This window comes from Euphorbia lathyris, chromosome 6 (assembly GCF_963576675.1).
Source record: "Euphorbia lathyris chromosome 6, ddEupLath1.1, whole genome shotgun sequence".
Classification (NCBI taxonomy): Eukaryota; Viridiplantae; Streptophyta; class Magnoliopsida; order Malpighiales; family Euphorbiaceae; genus Euphorbia; species Euphorbia lathyris.
Window position 1 is genome coordinate 9,273,876 of NC_088915.1, and position 16,582 is coordinate 9,290,457.

The following is a 16,582-nucleotide window of genomic DNA, read 5'->3' on the forward strand; positions in this document are numbered from 1 at the left end:
ACAACTATGTCAAGTTATAATTTTAGACTATGTCAAACTAGTAAAATCAGTACTTTTAATATATTTTAAGGATTAAAATTTATAAATTAGAAGTGAATATATTTTCTAAAGTTTATGATTTATGAATTTGAGTTTAGATTTTTTAAATTATAATATAAAATTATAATATATAAAGAATAATGATATATTAATAAATTTTGTGATATAATTTAGTTGTAATTTTATAATTAATTACGAATATTCACGTATTTGACCATTTAGTATTTCTATTTTCGATGGAAACATATACCCTGCGAATTAGACTTCGTGAAATAGCCCAAAACCTTTCTCCCTTTCTTTTACTTTATGGAAGAGAGGCCCACCTAAAATTAGTCTCTATATTTTGATAAAATACACGGTTTAGTCTCTGTATTTTCAAAAACACATGGTAAGATCTCTAACCTTTTTCTCAATGAACTGTTTAGTTCTTCCGTTTGTTTGTTAGATTTTTTACCGTTTATAACTTCGGAAATGACTAAATTACTCTTTACTATTTACCTTTAAACTTTAGAAGAGGAAATCCAATTTAAAAGAATAAGCTATTTATATGAAGAACAAGAAAAAGAAAAAACTCAATGCTTACAAATTTGAACGATTAAGAAGAAAATCAAGAAGAAGAATACTCAAAGTTGATTTCATATGCATTAAAGTTTAAAGGAAATGAAAAGAATAACGCAAATCCAAATTGGCTAACAAAATTTTCATAAGAGTCTAACGGTAGGGACTAAACAGTTTACCGAGAAAAACGTTAGGGACTAAACAGTTCATCGAGAAAAATGTTAGGAACTTTATCATGTGTTTTTTAAAATACAAGGACTAAACAGTGTGTTTTATCAAAATATAGTGACTAATAAATTAATTACCCAAATAGTAATATATAAATTTATTTCCCATAAAAATAATATTTTATTATCTATGAATTTATTGTATCTCATATATAAAGATATTGGACAGGGTGTTACAATTGGTATCAGACGCGTTTTAAAGCCGTGAGGCCCAATGTGTTGGATTTGGGTCAGAACGGACAGTATCTACATGGTATTGGACAGGGTGTTACAATTTCATCCGGTTCAACTAATCTGAATCAATCAGTTAAACCTATTGACTCCTGACCCGTTGTCAATCTGGTTCAATATCCGATCCGGTTTTTAAAACATACCTGCTTATTAACAAACGGGACCTATATCTAATCATAAATGTAACTAATCTCACTCTTATGTGATAAAGAAGAAATATAACTTTTATATGCTAATAAAATAAGAAAACTGATTTCATCGTTGAGTTTTTCCTCAAATTTTACACAAACATTGTTCCTAAAATAATGAAATATTTTTACCTTACGTACTTCAGCTCGATCGATATTTCGAGCGTAGATAGATAGATATCGCAGGTCAAAAGAATCATCTCACAGATCAGCGCAGTCAACTTTTCACAGTCTGACTTGTTTTCGAGTATCCGACTTGAAATTATTCCCATTCGATGGTCGAGGGAGGCTTCGATGTAATGTCTTGAACAACTCTGTTCACACCTCTCACGCTGTTACAAATTTTCCGAGACACATTATCAAGGAATCTGTGCTCAAAGTAATACCTAGAATTTCACATGTCGGGGGGCAAACGTTATTACGAGTAGTAATTATGTTAAAATGTCAAATTCAACATATTCTAATACAATCATATCTTAATGCAATAAAGATAACGCAATGCGAAGTAATATGATTCATAGGCATTGATGGCACCGATTGTAAATAACCCAAACCAGTAATCACATCATAATTATAAGGGTAAATTTCAAATAAAACCCCTGTGGTTTCACTAATTTTCAGATAAAGGACTGTGGTTTACTTTTTTGTCAAAAAGAGAATTGAGGTTTTCAACTTTAACAAAATAAGGACTTTTTCGATTGATACTATCACCCTTAACGACTTCAAAACTAACATATTTTAAGAACTACTAATATTCTAAGCAACTTTAATTCTTCAACTTTTTTATTTTGAGATTATTTAGATGAAGTTTGGTAAAGAGAGAAAAAGTTCCAAAAAATATGATTTTCGAAAATCGAAAATGTAGTTCCATAGCAAATATGACATTGAACAACTTTAATTCTTGAACATTTTCATTTTCAGGTCGTTAAAGATGGTTTTAATAGCATTAATCCAAGTGCGAAACCTCAATCCTCGTTTTGACAAAAAGTAAACCATAGTCCTTTATCTGAAAATTAGTGAAACCACAGGGGTTTTATTTGAAATTTACCCTAATTATAATCATTCACAAATAAAAATATATCAGTAGCTCATCGTAATTATATAGCTCCGTCCAGTTCTGGGATTTTTATAGATGGATTTTTATAGATCCAACAGGCCAGGTCGGTCTAGGGATGGCAACGGGTATTGTACCCGCGGGTACCCGGCACTACCCGACCCTAATGGGACTACCCGTACCCTGTATAAAAGAGTATGGGACGGGTATGGGATCAAAACCATTACCCGTTAGGGTAATGGGACGGGTATGGGAATACCCCCTAGGGTACCCGGTACCCGTTATAAAAAAAATATATTAATAAATGTCATTGTTTTTTAGATGTAAGACGTGAAATTTAAATCCCAACCATTTATTTTTCAACAATTGAGTGATACCACTAAGCTACTTTTATTCTTATTAATTAAGGTTCAATTTATTCAATTCTTAGATTGATGATTTATTAAATTTATAGTTTGTTAAATTTGTAATATTTTTTTTATTTATTGATTCTTAACGGGTAAGGGTACCCGCGAATTAAATGGGAAGGGTATGAGATGCAAAAAGTATACCCGTTAGGGTAATGGGACGGGTACGGGTAATTAAAAAATAAAAGGGTAAGGGTTTGGGAATGACATTACCCGCGGGTACCCTACCCGTTGCCATCCCTAGGTCGGTCCAAGTTTCATAAAAATGGCAATTACATTAAATACATATCAGTAATTTCAGAGAAATGAATTGAAATATATTAATTTCAGAAAAAAAAAAGCCTCTATCCATGAAATGTTAGATTCATATCATCAAGATTTTCTTCCTATTTTGAAAAAAAAAAATCTCCTTATGATGTATTTCTAGCCTGTGATTTGTGTATCTGTATAAGCAAGACATGTAAATCTCTTTTTTTCTCAGAAATTCAAGAAAATAAAGAAAGAGATCAAACCATATAAACCCATCAATTCATTATTCAGATTTTGGTCACTGGTTCAACTAGCCGATTCACTGGTTTTGTATTCCAGATCAGTATTTAAGGAGGCAATAGTTATTAAAGGCGCGCTTTTCGCGTACCAGGTGCAGGCCTTAGCGTCATGACATCCCCCATGTGCCTTTAATAACTATGAAGGAGGGTATTTTAGGAGACAGGACTGGCCTGAACTGCAAAATGACATAAAGACCAAATTGAAAATCCTGAATCGACATTTATTTGAGACCCCGGAGGGAGTAGCATTTACGCTTTTTTTTTTTTTTTTTGTAGATTGTAGCTTAAAAACCTAGAAGTCAATCCTTATGGTTCGCATACGAACCCAAAATGTCTTCGGATGTCAAATCACAATACTAACGTATCATTAGGTAAGAAAAGAATCTAGTAAATATAAAAACATATTAAAATAGCTCCATATATCCACCAGAAGACGTAATATTAGAGTATAAAGAAAAAAAGCAGTCAGACATTAAACAAGCAGATAGAATGAGAGAAGAAGGCGTACCAATCTGCTGTCATCCCATCTTGACTTGTAACAGCTCTCAAAGCAACAACATGAGAATGTGTTCTTTGATCACCTTGAACTCCAACAGATTTCACTGGCAAAAATACTGCAAAAGCTTGCCAAATTGTATCATAAAGCCCCGCATCCTTTATGGATTGGATGAAAATCTCATCTACCTGCAAAAACAGTTAAAAGACAAAACTTTAGTAATAAACAATTATAAGAGCTACAATAATAGATTGATTAGGCTTTCGCGAGGTTTTAAATGGTAATTCAGTGTTGTACTCTGAACACTACCAAAAAATAACTCAAATTCTTAGTCTGTTAGATATTTAACAGCATAAAACCAAATGCCAATATGCGCTGCCTATAGAGAAGAAATAACTGGCTAATCATACATATTGTAGGTAGTTATTATATGATGCATAACTTAAGCAATTATAATGTTTCTAATACTATTGCAATAACACAAACTATAAAAATTCCCACCTCGTATATTTGGAATTTAAAATTTAGGAGGAATAGTTTTTAATGATGAACAAGAATATAAAATACCTTTTCTATAAATACGAACTAAAGGAACAATCAACAATTAGGCCGTTCTGTTTCAAAAAAAAAAGGGAGGGGAAGAAACAGAACAAACAGACATTCTCTGTACATAATATTACCCATCATTTAAGTCAAACACATTAGTAGCCACTTTTAGCCATTAGCATGGTTCTATCTAGGCCAATATTAGTCTGTTTGTCCAAGAAGAGAGACCAGCAAATTTTGGAATATGGAAGAAGAGATACGAACACAGCCAGAATCAAATTAGCACCTGTTACATCTGTAATGATGAATTGGCCTTGGCCATTACTACATAGCTCCAAAGAGAATATGATATACCTGGCGCAGGACTTCTAATGCATTGCCTTCAGTTACATCACCCAAGACTCGTACAGCAAGGCCAGGCCCAGGAAACGGATGGCGCCTCAAAAAACCCTCAGGAACATCCAAGATCCTTCCTAGTTGACGAACCTTCGCAAATCAAAACGAACATAAGCCACAATGAGCTATTGAGATATAATAGTGCATGTTAGGAAGGTGAGAGAGTAATCCAATACCTCATCCTTAAATAGAAGTTTAAGTGGTTCAATGAGCTTCAGCTTCATTTCTTTAGGAAGTCCTCCAACATTGTGATGGCTTTTAATTGTGTGTGAGTGGGATCTTCCGGATCCAGGAGGTGGGCAAGATTCAATTACATCGGGATACAACGTTCCTTGGACCAGGTAAGCAGGTCTCTTTCCGAATTTCTGCTCCAATGTTTGGGCAAAAGCATCAAAAATGTTAATGAACTCCTTCCCAATTATCTTCCTTTTCCTCTCTGGATCTGTTACACCTTTCAGTTTGCTAAGAAATTGTTCTGAAGCATCAATGCAAGTAACAGGTAGATGCAGATCTTCTTCAAAAGTTTTCATCACCCGTTCTCTCTCCTTGTACCTATATGAACAAAAATCATGATAAATGTATTTTAGAAACTCCTCTGTCTTGATATATCAATCCGTATAGTTTATTGTTTATGAAAAATGAGAAAGCGTGTATTTATTCACTCACCTCAATAGACCATTGTCAACAAAAACACAATGAAGTCTATCTCCAATTGCCCTGTGAACAAGAGTTGCAGCAACTGTAGAATCCACACCACCTGACAATGCACATATGACATGATCTTCAGGCGCTACTGTGCGATTGATCACCTTGATTTCTTCATCTACCACATTTTCCATGCTCCAACTCGCACTGACTCCACAAATGTCAAAGAGGAAATAGCGTAGCGTATCCATACCCTCCGGAGAATGACTCACCTATAGAAGATACACTAGAATCAGTATTTCTCTCCTTTTCTGAATATATACCGACACACAAACAGGGGCGGATACAGGGAGGGGCCAGGGCCCAAGCCCCTCCGGCCGCAGGAACCACCATGACCAGGGGTAGTTTCGGCCCCCCTGTTTCCACAAAAATTGAGATTGTTTGATGCGGTGCTCAATTAGCACCCCCAAAATTGCTTTTTTTAGACACAATTTTTTCACATGTTAAGAATCTTTAAACACAATGTAGCTTAATTTCGACAAGTTTTATATTGGTACTTAAAAATTGTTTTTTGAACACTCGGATTATAACACTGAATCTTTTTTCTTTTGAACAAGTTCGACTTAGCAAAAAAAAAAAAATTACACATGCACGTGTAAAATCGGCCCCCCAATCCTATATTCGCCATTGCACACAAATATACACATATTTGAACCAAATTCAATAAAGAAAAACAAAACTTGATTGTCTCTTTTCCTGCATCAATTTTGCAACACATGCTCAAAAATTGGATTTTAATTGCAACTCAAGTTCCATAGAAAATTTCCAATGAATTGTATCTGAAAACATTCCACTTGATTTAATTCAATGAAAATAACTTCTAATGTTGGTTTTCCCCCAATAATACTCTTTCTAACAGCCAAAAGTCCTACTATCCATATTACAGTCATCTCTGAAGTAGCTATATAATAAAAAGAATGTTTGTTTAAAGGAACAATTACCTCTGGGTGGTATTGCAACCCATAAAACCTCTTTTTCCGATTCTCAACAGCTGCAACAGCACCTTGTTGGCTCCTAGCCACCACTTCAAACCCCTCAGGCAACTCAGCAGTCTCATCCCCATGACTCATCCAAACCACCTGCTTATCCCCAACTTGTTTATTCCCAAATAAACCAGAATTGTTCTCCACCTCAATTTCCATTCTCCCATACTCCTGTTCATCCCCAACTCTCACCTTCCCTCCCAATCTCTGAACAATTAATTGCAAGCCATAGCAAACGCCAAGTACATAGCAACCAGAGCACTCTACCCACTCAACGAAACCAGAGGGAAAGGTGGGAGAATCAGGAGTGTGTACGGAATGAGGCCCTCCAGAGAGAATAATGAGTTTGGGATGAAGAGAAGTAATGGCTTCCAAAGGAGAAGTTCCGGAGATACAGAGAGAAAATACATTTAGAGAACGAATTCTCCGGGTGATGAGATGTGTGTATTGGGAACCGAAGTCGAGGATGAGAACTAGGTCTGATTTCACTGCGTCAAGCATGGTGGTGGAGAAGGTGAGAGAGAGTTCAGGGTTTTTTGAGTGGTGGCTAGGGTTTAAGTGGAGAAGACGAGGGAAAACTAAATCCTTATATTCGGCGCCATTCTCATTTTTTGCTTTTTTTTTTCTTTTCTTTTTTCATTGATCATTGTATTTTTTTGGAAAAGAAAAAACATTATTGTTTTATTCCTCCCAAAAAAAATAATCTTTTATTTTTGGGTTAAGATCCAAAATATCTCTAACATTTTGGGTCAGGAGCAAATTTTACAACTAACGTTGGAAGCCAATAGCAATTTTATCTTTAACATTGATAAATTGGGTTAATTTAAGAAATAATTTATTAAACTGTCTTTTCGGTCATGAATCTTATCATGTACACTTTACACATGTGTAATTTTATCAGTAATAAATCACAAACATATGTTGGGATGTGAAAAAAATAAAAAAAAATATACTGTGTTTTATACGAATTGGACAAAAAAATCAAAAAATTTACCGAATTTATAAATATTAATCTCCAATTCTATTATTAAATTATAAAAAAAACATAATCTATTTTTTTTAACGAATTGATATATAATTGGTGTAGAATAAGGAACAAAAATATTTGTTTTATAATATTGTCTGAAATTGACCCAAATTATCAACGTTATGGGTAAAATTGTTCTTGGCTACCAATGTTAGGGGTAAAATTGCACCATTTTAGACGTTAAGGGTAAAATGGTTCCTGATCCAAAACGTTATGAGTATTTTTACACCTTAACCCTTTATTTTTTATAAAACAAAAATTCATTATTTTATTTTTATTTTATCTAGACTTTTTTAATTTACTATAGTTTATTTGATTTTTAATTCCATGACATATTTTAATGCAGTGTTGTTCACATAGATCGAAATGACTAAATAAATTAAGTAATTTAATGCTAGATTTATTAAAATCTTATAGTTAATGATCAGATAAATTTGATAATTTAATGCTAGATCTAGACTTATTAAAATCTTATGATTGAAATTAAAATCACCATAAAGGTTAAATCTTTTTTTTAAATAAGACATAGACCTAATAAACCTAAATTAAAGGTAAATGATCAAATTCATTTAGTCATTTAAAGTTAATCTAGATGTCACTTTTTATATATATTTATATATATGTGAAATATAAGTATTTTATAGCGGGTTTTTTATCAAATAGAATTGAATACTAAATTATACTCAATTTTGATCGAAAAGTTAAAAAAAACGAACTAAAAATTTGATTCAATTCGGTTTGATTGGATAATTTTGTTTTAAAATGCCCTATTGATAATATAATTATGCACTCGTGTGTTAACTTGATCCAAGCTCGACTCACATATAAAATTCCATCCAGTCCTCGTGTTATTTTGGTATGGTAACCTCCTGACTAATATATTATGGAGTTATTGAATTTTTTTCGGAAAATTGATTGATATATGAGCTTACACAATATATTGTTAGCTCTAAATTTGTGTGAAGTGATATATTTGTTACTTGAATTTGTTTAAAAATATATGTTGACCTTCTAAACTTTATAATGATTTATTGACTCCTAAATTTACTTAAAATTATACATATATATTTCAATTTATCAAAATCTTATCTTATTTTGCTATAGTATGTTACTTTAAGGAATTAATAATGTTACTCTACTTTTCTAGCATCTAAAAACATTACGCCCTTCAACGCACTTTGAATTCTCTCATTCAAAAGTTTTAAATTATGGAGAAGTTATCATTTGTTGAGCTTTCATCTTTAAAATTCGTATTGAAATTTCGAATGCCCTTTAAAAAGATTTAAGAAATGCACTCAATTAATAAAACAGGAAATACAATATTTTATAATTATTATAATTATAGTGTTCCTTATTTTAAGAACATAGGCGGAGACAATTGGTCTAAAGGAGCCTCGAACAACATAGGCAGAGAGAATTGATCTAAAGGAGCCTCGTCCTCAGTTGTCAGAACCATCCCTATTATGGATTGTTTCTACCAAATTAAGATTAGAATGGTTAATTAGTTCATTGGATTTGTATTTAATTACAAAATCCAACTTGATCAATATATGATAGGGGATAAATTTCTATAAGTTGGTTCAAAACGATGTAATCTTACTTTTATAGCCAAAATCTAGCTTAATTTTGATACTGAAAATTTAGTTATAGATCATTCAAATAATAATATATGAAAAAAAATAAAGGGCGATGGCTCTCTCTCTCTCGTTTCTCTGCTAGGGTTCCGTCGCCGCTGCAAGATCTTCTGCCACCGCCAACCTCCGCCGACCTCAGCTAAGATTCTGCCGCTGCTGATTCTGCCGTTCTTTGTCATGTTGGCTTCATGATCGACCTAGAAGAGCCAAGGTTCCGCCACCGCCGCTAACCAGGGGTTCCGCCGGTCTTATGCGAAGGGTTCCTCCGCTATCGATTTATGATGTTAAGGTGCCTCCGCTACCGATCTATGTTACCGCAGCCGTTGATCTCTGTTATTAGGGTTCCGCCGCCGCCGCCGACCTTAGCTAAGATTCTGCCGTTCTTTGTCATGGTGGCTTCACGATCGACCTATAAGAGCCAAGGTTCCGCCACCGCCGCTAACCAGGGGTTCCGCCGGTCTTATGCCAAGGGTTCCTCCGCTATCGATTTACGCTGTTAAGGTGCCTCCGCTACCGATCTATGTTACCACATCCATTGATCTCTGTTATTAGGGTTCCACCGCCGCTGCCGTCACCGTCGATCTCTGATATTAGGGTTCTATAGTCGCCGATTAAGCTATAGCCGCCGCCGATCTCTGTTAAGATTACTGCCGACCTAGATGAGAAAAAGCCCATAATTTGATTGTTGATCTGAAATGCTCCTGTTGAGAGCCTACTCCGTTTGAGAGTTCATGTGAATCGCGGCCGTCTACTCCTGTTGAGAGTTTTGATTTTCTGTTTTGTATCTGTTTGGTTGTGTGGGTGGATTTGTTTGTTCCTTGGCTGTCTGTGTGTTTTGATAAACTGTTGTTTTTTTTCCTTTTCTTTGATTTGATCAGAAACATTAATTTACAGAAAAGCAATGGAAGACCAATTCCAGCAATTAAAGATTATTAATGATAGGTTTGAGTTTGAGGTGACGGACACCAGAGGAGAAAAAATTGATTATAAGTGGTGCCTGGTTGGATCACTTGTAACGAATAAAAACTTTAATTTTGAAGTTTTCAAACATCGAATAGCTAGTATATGGAGACCGGAGAAGGGTTTAACGATCTCTGATATTGGGGAAGGTTTGATTTTGTTTAGGTTTTATCATCCGTATGATCTGAAATGGGTTAGTGATAACGGTCCTTGGACTTTTGATAATCAATTGTTAATTTTGTATACTCTGAAAGAGGGGGAAGATCCATTTGCGGCTCAATTGACACATACAAACTTCTGGATACAAATTCATGGTCTTACACAGAATTTGTTTACTGAGACAGTGGCACGGGCACTGGGAAATTTCATTGGGTCTTATGTATCTATGGACTCAAAATCGAAATGGATAAATGAGCAAAGTTATCTCCGTGTGCGAGTTAGCGTGGATATCAGACAACCATTACAAAGAGGAAAAAAAAGTAAGAAGAGCAGGAGGAGATTGGTTGAATTGTGTCTTTAAATATGAAAAATTGCCAACTATATGTTTTATATGTGGTCTAATTAGACATTTGGATAGACATTGTGAGATCTTTTTTAGTAGTAAGGAAGAGGACTTAGTGAGGGCTTGGGATGCTTCTATAAAGGCTCCTTTACGTCGTGCTACTGTTATGGGAGGAGAAAGATGGTTGAAGGAAGAGGCTAGGCCCGAAGGAAATGTGGTATATGGCTCAAACAGAAATGTTGGTAGTAGTACAGCGGGACAGATAAAGGAACCGAATCCTAGACATAATCTCCGGCAGCTATCAAAGAACTTTGGTGTAAGCTTTTATGATCAGGGGAGTGTGGAAATCCCTCCAGTTAATCTCTTGCAATCAGAAATCGGATTGGAAGTAGGGGAGGAACGAAAAAGACGAAGAGGAGAACTTGTTGCATTTCAACCAAAACCAATTGAAACTATACAAGAGGTAACCATTCAAACTATGGAAGTTGATGATTTATCCCCAAACCAGGAAAATGATAATGATAATAAAGCTTGTGAGCAAGCACAGAGAAACCCGAAAGTTCAAAACAAAGTTAAACAACAAACAGGACAAGCAGGCCAAATGGTCTGCCTAGAGCAATGAAAATCTTTAGTTGGAACTGCCAAAGTTTGGGCAACACTAGGGCAGTTCCCATTATGTGTGAGCTTATCAAAGCTCATAGGCCTGATATTATTTTCTTGTATGAAACTCTGGTTTGTCAATCTCGCATTGAAGCCATCAGGGTACGCATTGGTTTTGAAGGGTGTTTTATTGTTGATAGGATTGGGAGAAGTGGAGGGATATGTGCTTTTTGGAGGAAGGCTGGTATGTGCTCCTTAAGGTCATTTTCATCAAATTACATTGATTTGACTGTAAATGACCCTAGGGATGGAGACTGGCGCCTTACTGGTTTTTATGGGTACCAGGAGAGAGCTAGACGAAGGACTTCTTGGGATTTACTAAGGAGCTTTACTGCTGCCTCTTCTCTCACATGGTCTATTTTGGGAGATTTTAATGATCTACTTGTTCATATTGATAAAAAAAAAAGGAATAAATGAGCATCCAGAGTGGTGTTATAAGGGATTTAGAGATACTCTGACTGATTGTGGACTTACTAATATTCAGTTACAAGGTTATCCATATACATGGGTACGACACAGAGGTAAACCAAATGAAGTTCAAAAGAAGTTAGATCGAAGCCTTTGTACAGATGCGTGGGGAAGGCGTTTTCCTGGTTATTTTTGCGTTAATTATATTGCTCCCACTTCATATCACTCCCCAATAATATTGCATACGTCAATTGACTTAGCTATTCCGAGGCAAAAGCAGTTTAGATTTGAGCAATGATGGCTAAGGGGTGAGGAGATTTGGAATGTGATTAAGGAGGCATGGGGATCAGATAGGCAAACGGTACTGAGTTCACGGTTAACGCATGACAAAAGTGCTTATGAGATGGAGCAGAAGTAGTGATGTCAATTTTCGTAAGAAAATTGAACAATTAAAAGCAAAGTTAATACAACTACGTGATGTGGGAGGTCCAAATAATAGTAATGAGTATGAGTCGACACGAGCTGAGTATGTGAGAATTATGGTTTAAGAGGAAGACCACTGGAAACAGAGAGCAAAAGTCTTATGGCTTCAGGAGGGAGATCTGAATACTCGTTTTTACCACTCTTTTGCTAATGGAAGGCGAAAGCGGAATAGTTTAACAGAGCTCAGGAATAATGCAGGAGAATGGATTGATGATAAAGATGGGATGGGGCAGATTGCAATACAGTATTTTGAATCAGTTTTCTCTGACAGTAATAGCGAATGGAGTGAAGTGGTTGATTTAATGCAGGCACGCATCACTGATCAGCATAATGAGCAATTACTGTGACCACTTACGAAACAGGAATTCAAGAAAGCATTATTTGATATACATCCTAATAAGGCTCCAGGACCTGATGGATTTAATCCAGGATTTTATAAAAAATTCTAAGACATAATTGGAGATGATATCTTCACTGCTGGGTCAACATGGTTTGATCAAGGTATGTTCCCCTCCGAGCTTAATAATACTATCATTACTCTTATTCCAAAGTGTGAGAATCCTGTTATTATGACTGAACTTCGTCCGATAGCACTGTGTAATGTTATACTCAGAATTTTCTCCAAAGTCTTAGCGAATAGATTGAAAGTACTTTTGCTTATGATTATCTCTGAAAATCAATCTGCTTTTATTAAAGGGAGGTCTATTCATGACAACGTTTTGATCGCATTTGAACTTATTCATAGCATTAACAATAACGTTGCTAAGAAAGTAGGTAATGTGGCACTAAAAGTTGATATGAGTAAAGCATATGACAGGGTGGATTGGAATTATCTAAGAGAATTGATATTAAAGTTGGGTTTTGCAGATAAATGGGTGAATTTGATAATGCATTGTGTAACTTCTGTGCAATATATGGTTAGAATAAATGATCAGTTGGTTGGCCCCGTTTGCCCAAAAAGAGGACTTCGCCAGGGTGATCCACTATCACCGTACTTATTCCTTCTTTGTGTTGAAGGGTTGACGTCATTATTGGTGGCAGCTGAGAATAAGGGGTTATTGCATGGGTGCAGAGTTAAGCGAGGGGCGCATGCGATTTCACATTTGCTCTTTGTAGATGATGCATTCTTATTTTGCCAAGCTACTATATCTGAAATTAGAGTGTTAAAAAAAGTACTCAGATCATATGAATTAGCTTCAAGGCAAGCTATAAATTTTCAAAAATCTGGAATCATGTTTAGTAGAAATGTAGCAAATGACCTGGCTATAGGAATTTCTAGCATTTTGGGTATTACTAGTCCATTGAATACGAGAAGGTATCTGGGTCTTCCATCATTGGTGGGTAGAATGAAACGAGCAATCTTTGCACACTTCAGAGACAGATTATGGCAGAGGCTACAACGATGGAGAGGGAAAGGAATATCAAAAGCTGGTAAGGATACACTTATTCGAGCAGCAGGGCAAGCTATACCAATCTATTTCATGAGTGTATTATTGCTCCCTATATCGACGGTTGAGGAATTACAACGAATGCTGAATTCATTTTGGTGGGGTAATAAAAAAGTCAGGTGAGAGTGGACTGAATTGGATGGCATGGGATAGATTATGTGCTCCAAAATTGATGGGAGGACTGAGTTTCTGAAATTTCACAATCTTTAATCTTGCTATGTTGGGAAAACAGGGATGGCGGTTATTTACCAATCCATCTTCGCTTGTTAGTAAAGTTTTCAAAGCTAAATATTATCCAAAATGGGATTTTATGGGGGGCTCATTAGGGTATTCACTAAGTTTTATATGGCGAAGTATCTGGAGTTCTCAACTAATCATTAAAGAAGGAATCAGGTGGAAAATTAGAAATGGTCAATCAATAAATATGTGGAGTGAGAGATGGTTGCGTGATGAGGAGGATGGCTATATACGAACCCCTATGGTAGAAAGGTTGGAGTATTTAAAGGTTAATGATTTGTTTATCCATAATTTCAGGGATTCGAATGAAGAGCTATTGGAGGAACTTTTTTAGCATAGAGATATAACAGAAATTCATAAACTGTTTGTTGGTACATTGAGTAGTGAGGATCGGTTAATATGGAAATTTCATTCTTCAGGATGTTACACAGTGAAAAGTGCTTACCGATTGGCTACAACATTGGAAGCAGAAGAGAGATTTCATGTCCAGGGAGCCTGAAAAAAATTGTGGTATGCTGAAATTCCATATAAGGTCCGACATTTTGGTTGGCAATTAGCACGCAATTGTCTCCCAACGCGGGTGAATCTTCAATCTCGTGGGTTACAGGTATGTAGTACTTGTGTGATATGTAACGAACCTTGGGAGGATGGATGACATCTTTTTATTGAATGTGCAGGAGCTATAAGAGTGTGGCAGAAGACGGCACTTCTGGATCAAATTAATGCGGAGGCGACGGTAGCTGAGAACCTGACAGCATGGTTTCATAATATGATTAGAGCAGCACCGGAACAAATAGTGAAAACATTTTTGATGCACCTCTGGAGTTTATGGCAGGCTAGAAATACTCGTCTTTGGCAATATGAGATTCGCACAACAGATCAAATAGTGGCTCATGCCTGCACAATACTTAATGATTAGTCAGAAGCAAATGCCTTGAGGAATCGGACTAGTATGGGAGAACAGCAGAGCGGAAATACAATAGTAAGAAATAATTCATCTGCTGGTTGCATGGCTTGGCACCCACCATCGGAAGGATTTCTCTCGTGTTGTGTTGATGCTGCATGTTTTAACGTTGATGGTCGTGCAGGAATGGGAGCGGGAATACGAGATGCAAATGAACATTTTGTAATGGGAGATGTGCGAGTCTGTTATGTTGTCCGACAACACGAGAATGTGAGACTGAAGCTCTATTACAGGCTATGCAATGGATAGAAGCCGATGAAATAAGGAATGTGGTTTTCGAATCTGATGCTAAACAAGCGATTGATGCAATAAATTCTAATTCTGTGGATGATTCCGAATTTGGGGATAGAATTATTCAAATACGATCGATTCTAACATCAAATGACTCTTACTCAGTCAAATGGATACGGCGGCAAGCGAATGGAATGGCACATGTGTTAGCACAGTCTTCTCGTTTATCCACTTGCCCTTCTTTTTTTAGTTTATTACCGAGTTCTGTTTCTGATTCATTGTTATAATTTTGCCATGATTTGGCTCATTAATTCATTGCTCTTTTGATTCAAAAAAAATATATATATATGAAAAAATAACGAGTTCAATTTAACAAAAGGAAAATTTTACGCACGTATTAGTAAAATCGACCCCCAATAAACTAATTATGTATTTGCCACTATTGAATATCATGTACCGTTTTACTTCTTGCACACAGTAAGATCCAATCGTGCTCATCTTCATAGACAAATCATACTTGAAGGTAGGAGGGGCGTATACAGGGGGACCCTGGGATGTCCGAGCCCCTCCGACCGTTGGAACCACCATGACAAATGGATAGTTCTAGCCCCTGCCTCTATAAAATTTAAGGATTAGGGTGCTAAATTGGTGATTTGATTAAACTTTGTTTAGGTATTTGATAAATTTGGCATTTGACCTAGAACTTTGATTGAGTATTTAATAAATTGGTCTTATTAGGGGCGGTTCCAGACTCCTGTCTCCAAGAAATATTAATGGTTTGCTGCTTTAGCACCCCTAAGATGGTCCGAGAAGTGTTAGACCCTTCCTAAATTCAAATTTTTTTTATTTTACCTGTTATGTAGGGGTGGGCAAAAAACCGGTCAAACCGGTAATCCAAATCGAAAACCGGCAATCCGAACCGAAAAACAGTTAACCGAATCGGTAGTTTTCTTAATGGTTAAAAAAATAGATAGGTTTCGGTTTCGGTTTCAGGTTAGAGTGTTCAAAAACCGCGGTTAACGGTTAACCGAGCCGTTTAATAAATATAATTTTTTAAAAAAATATAGGTCATTTGACGACAAAGGCAATACAAATATAAATATAAATATATAGATTATACTGTTTAATATAAATACACAGATTATAACATAGATTAATATAAATATATAACATAGATTATACTGCTTTATGTTGTAATAACTACTTTGACGAAATATTATTTATATTTTTTTATGTTTTAAATGTAAACTTGATGGATTGTTTTTTTAGGTCGGTACTTATGTTTGAATTATGAACTTTTATATGAATTCGTTTCGTTTGAATTTTTGAAATTATGTATATTTTAATATTGTTTAAAAATGTAGGTTTGGGTAAAAATTATGGTTAACCGTTGATTTTTGGTTAACTAGTGAGAATTGTTTAAAAAACGTTAACCGAAAAACATAACCGAAAGTAGTGGTTAACCGGTTGATATGGACCGGTTTTGGTTTGGATGGTTAAAAAACCATTGATAACGGTTCGGTTAATTTTTTTATCTAATGGACGGGTTAATCGAACCGTGCCCACCCCTACGGTTATGCCTCTCTAAATCCAAGTTTCTAATTATTTTTTTTTTGCGTGTTAGTGCCTCTCAAATCCAAATTTCTAATA

At 35.5% G+C, this 16,582-nt stretch overlaps 1 protein-coding gene across 1 annotated transcript; it reads right to left on the reverse strand.

Moving 5' to 3' along the window:
• Nucleotides 1-1,261: 1,261 nt before the first annotated feature.
• On the reverse strand, nucleotides 1,262-6,980 carry LOC136232881 (uncharacterized). The gene is made up of 6 exons (XM_066022339.1): nucleotides 6,337-6,980; nucleotides 5,357-5,607; nucleotides 4,867-5,242; nucleotides 4,649-4,780; nucleotides 3,761-3,936; nucleotides 1,262-1,629 (listed from the first exon to the last, which is right to left on the reverse strand). The coding sequence occupies exons 1-6, from the start codon at nucleotides 6,877-6,879 to the stop codon at nucleotides 1,506-1,508; spliced, it is 1,602 nt and encodes a 533-aa protein (XP_065878411.1). The 5' UTR covers nucleotides 6,880-6,980; the 3' UTR covers nucleotides 1,262-1,505.
• Nucleotides 6,981-16,582: the final 9,602 nt, after the last annotated feature.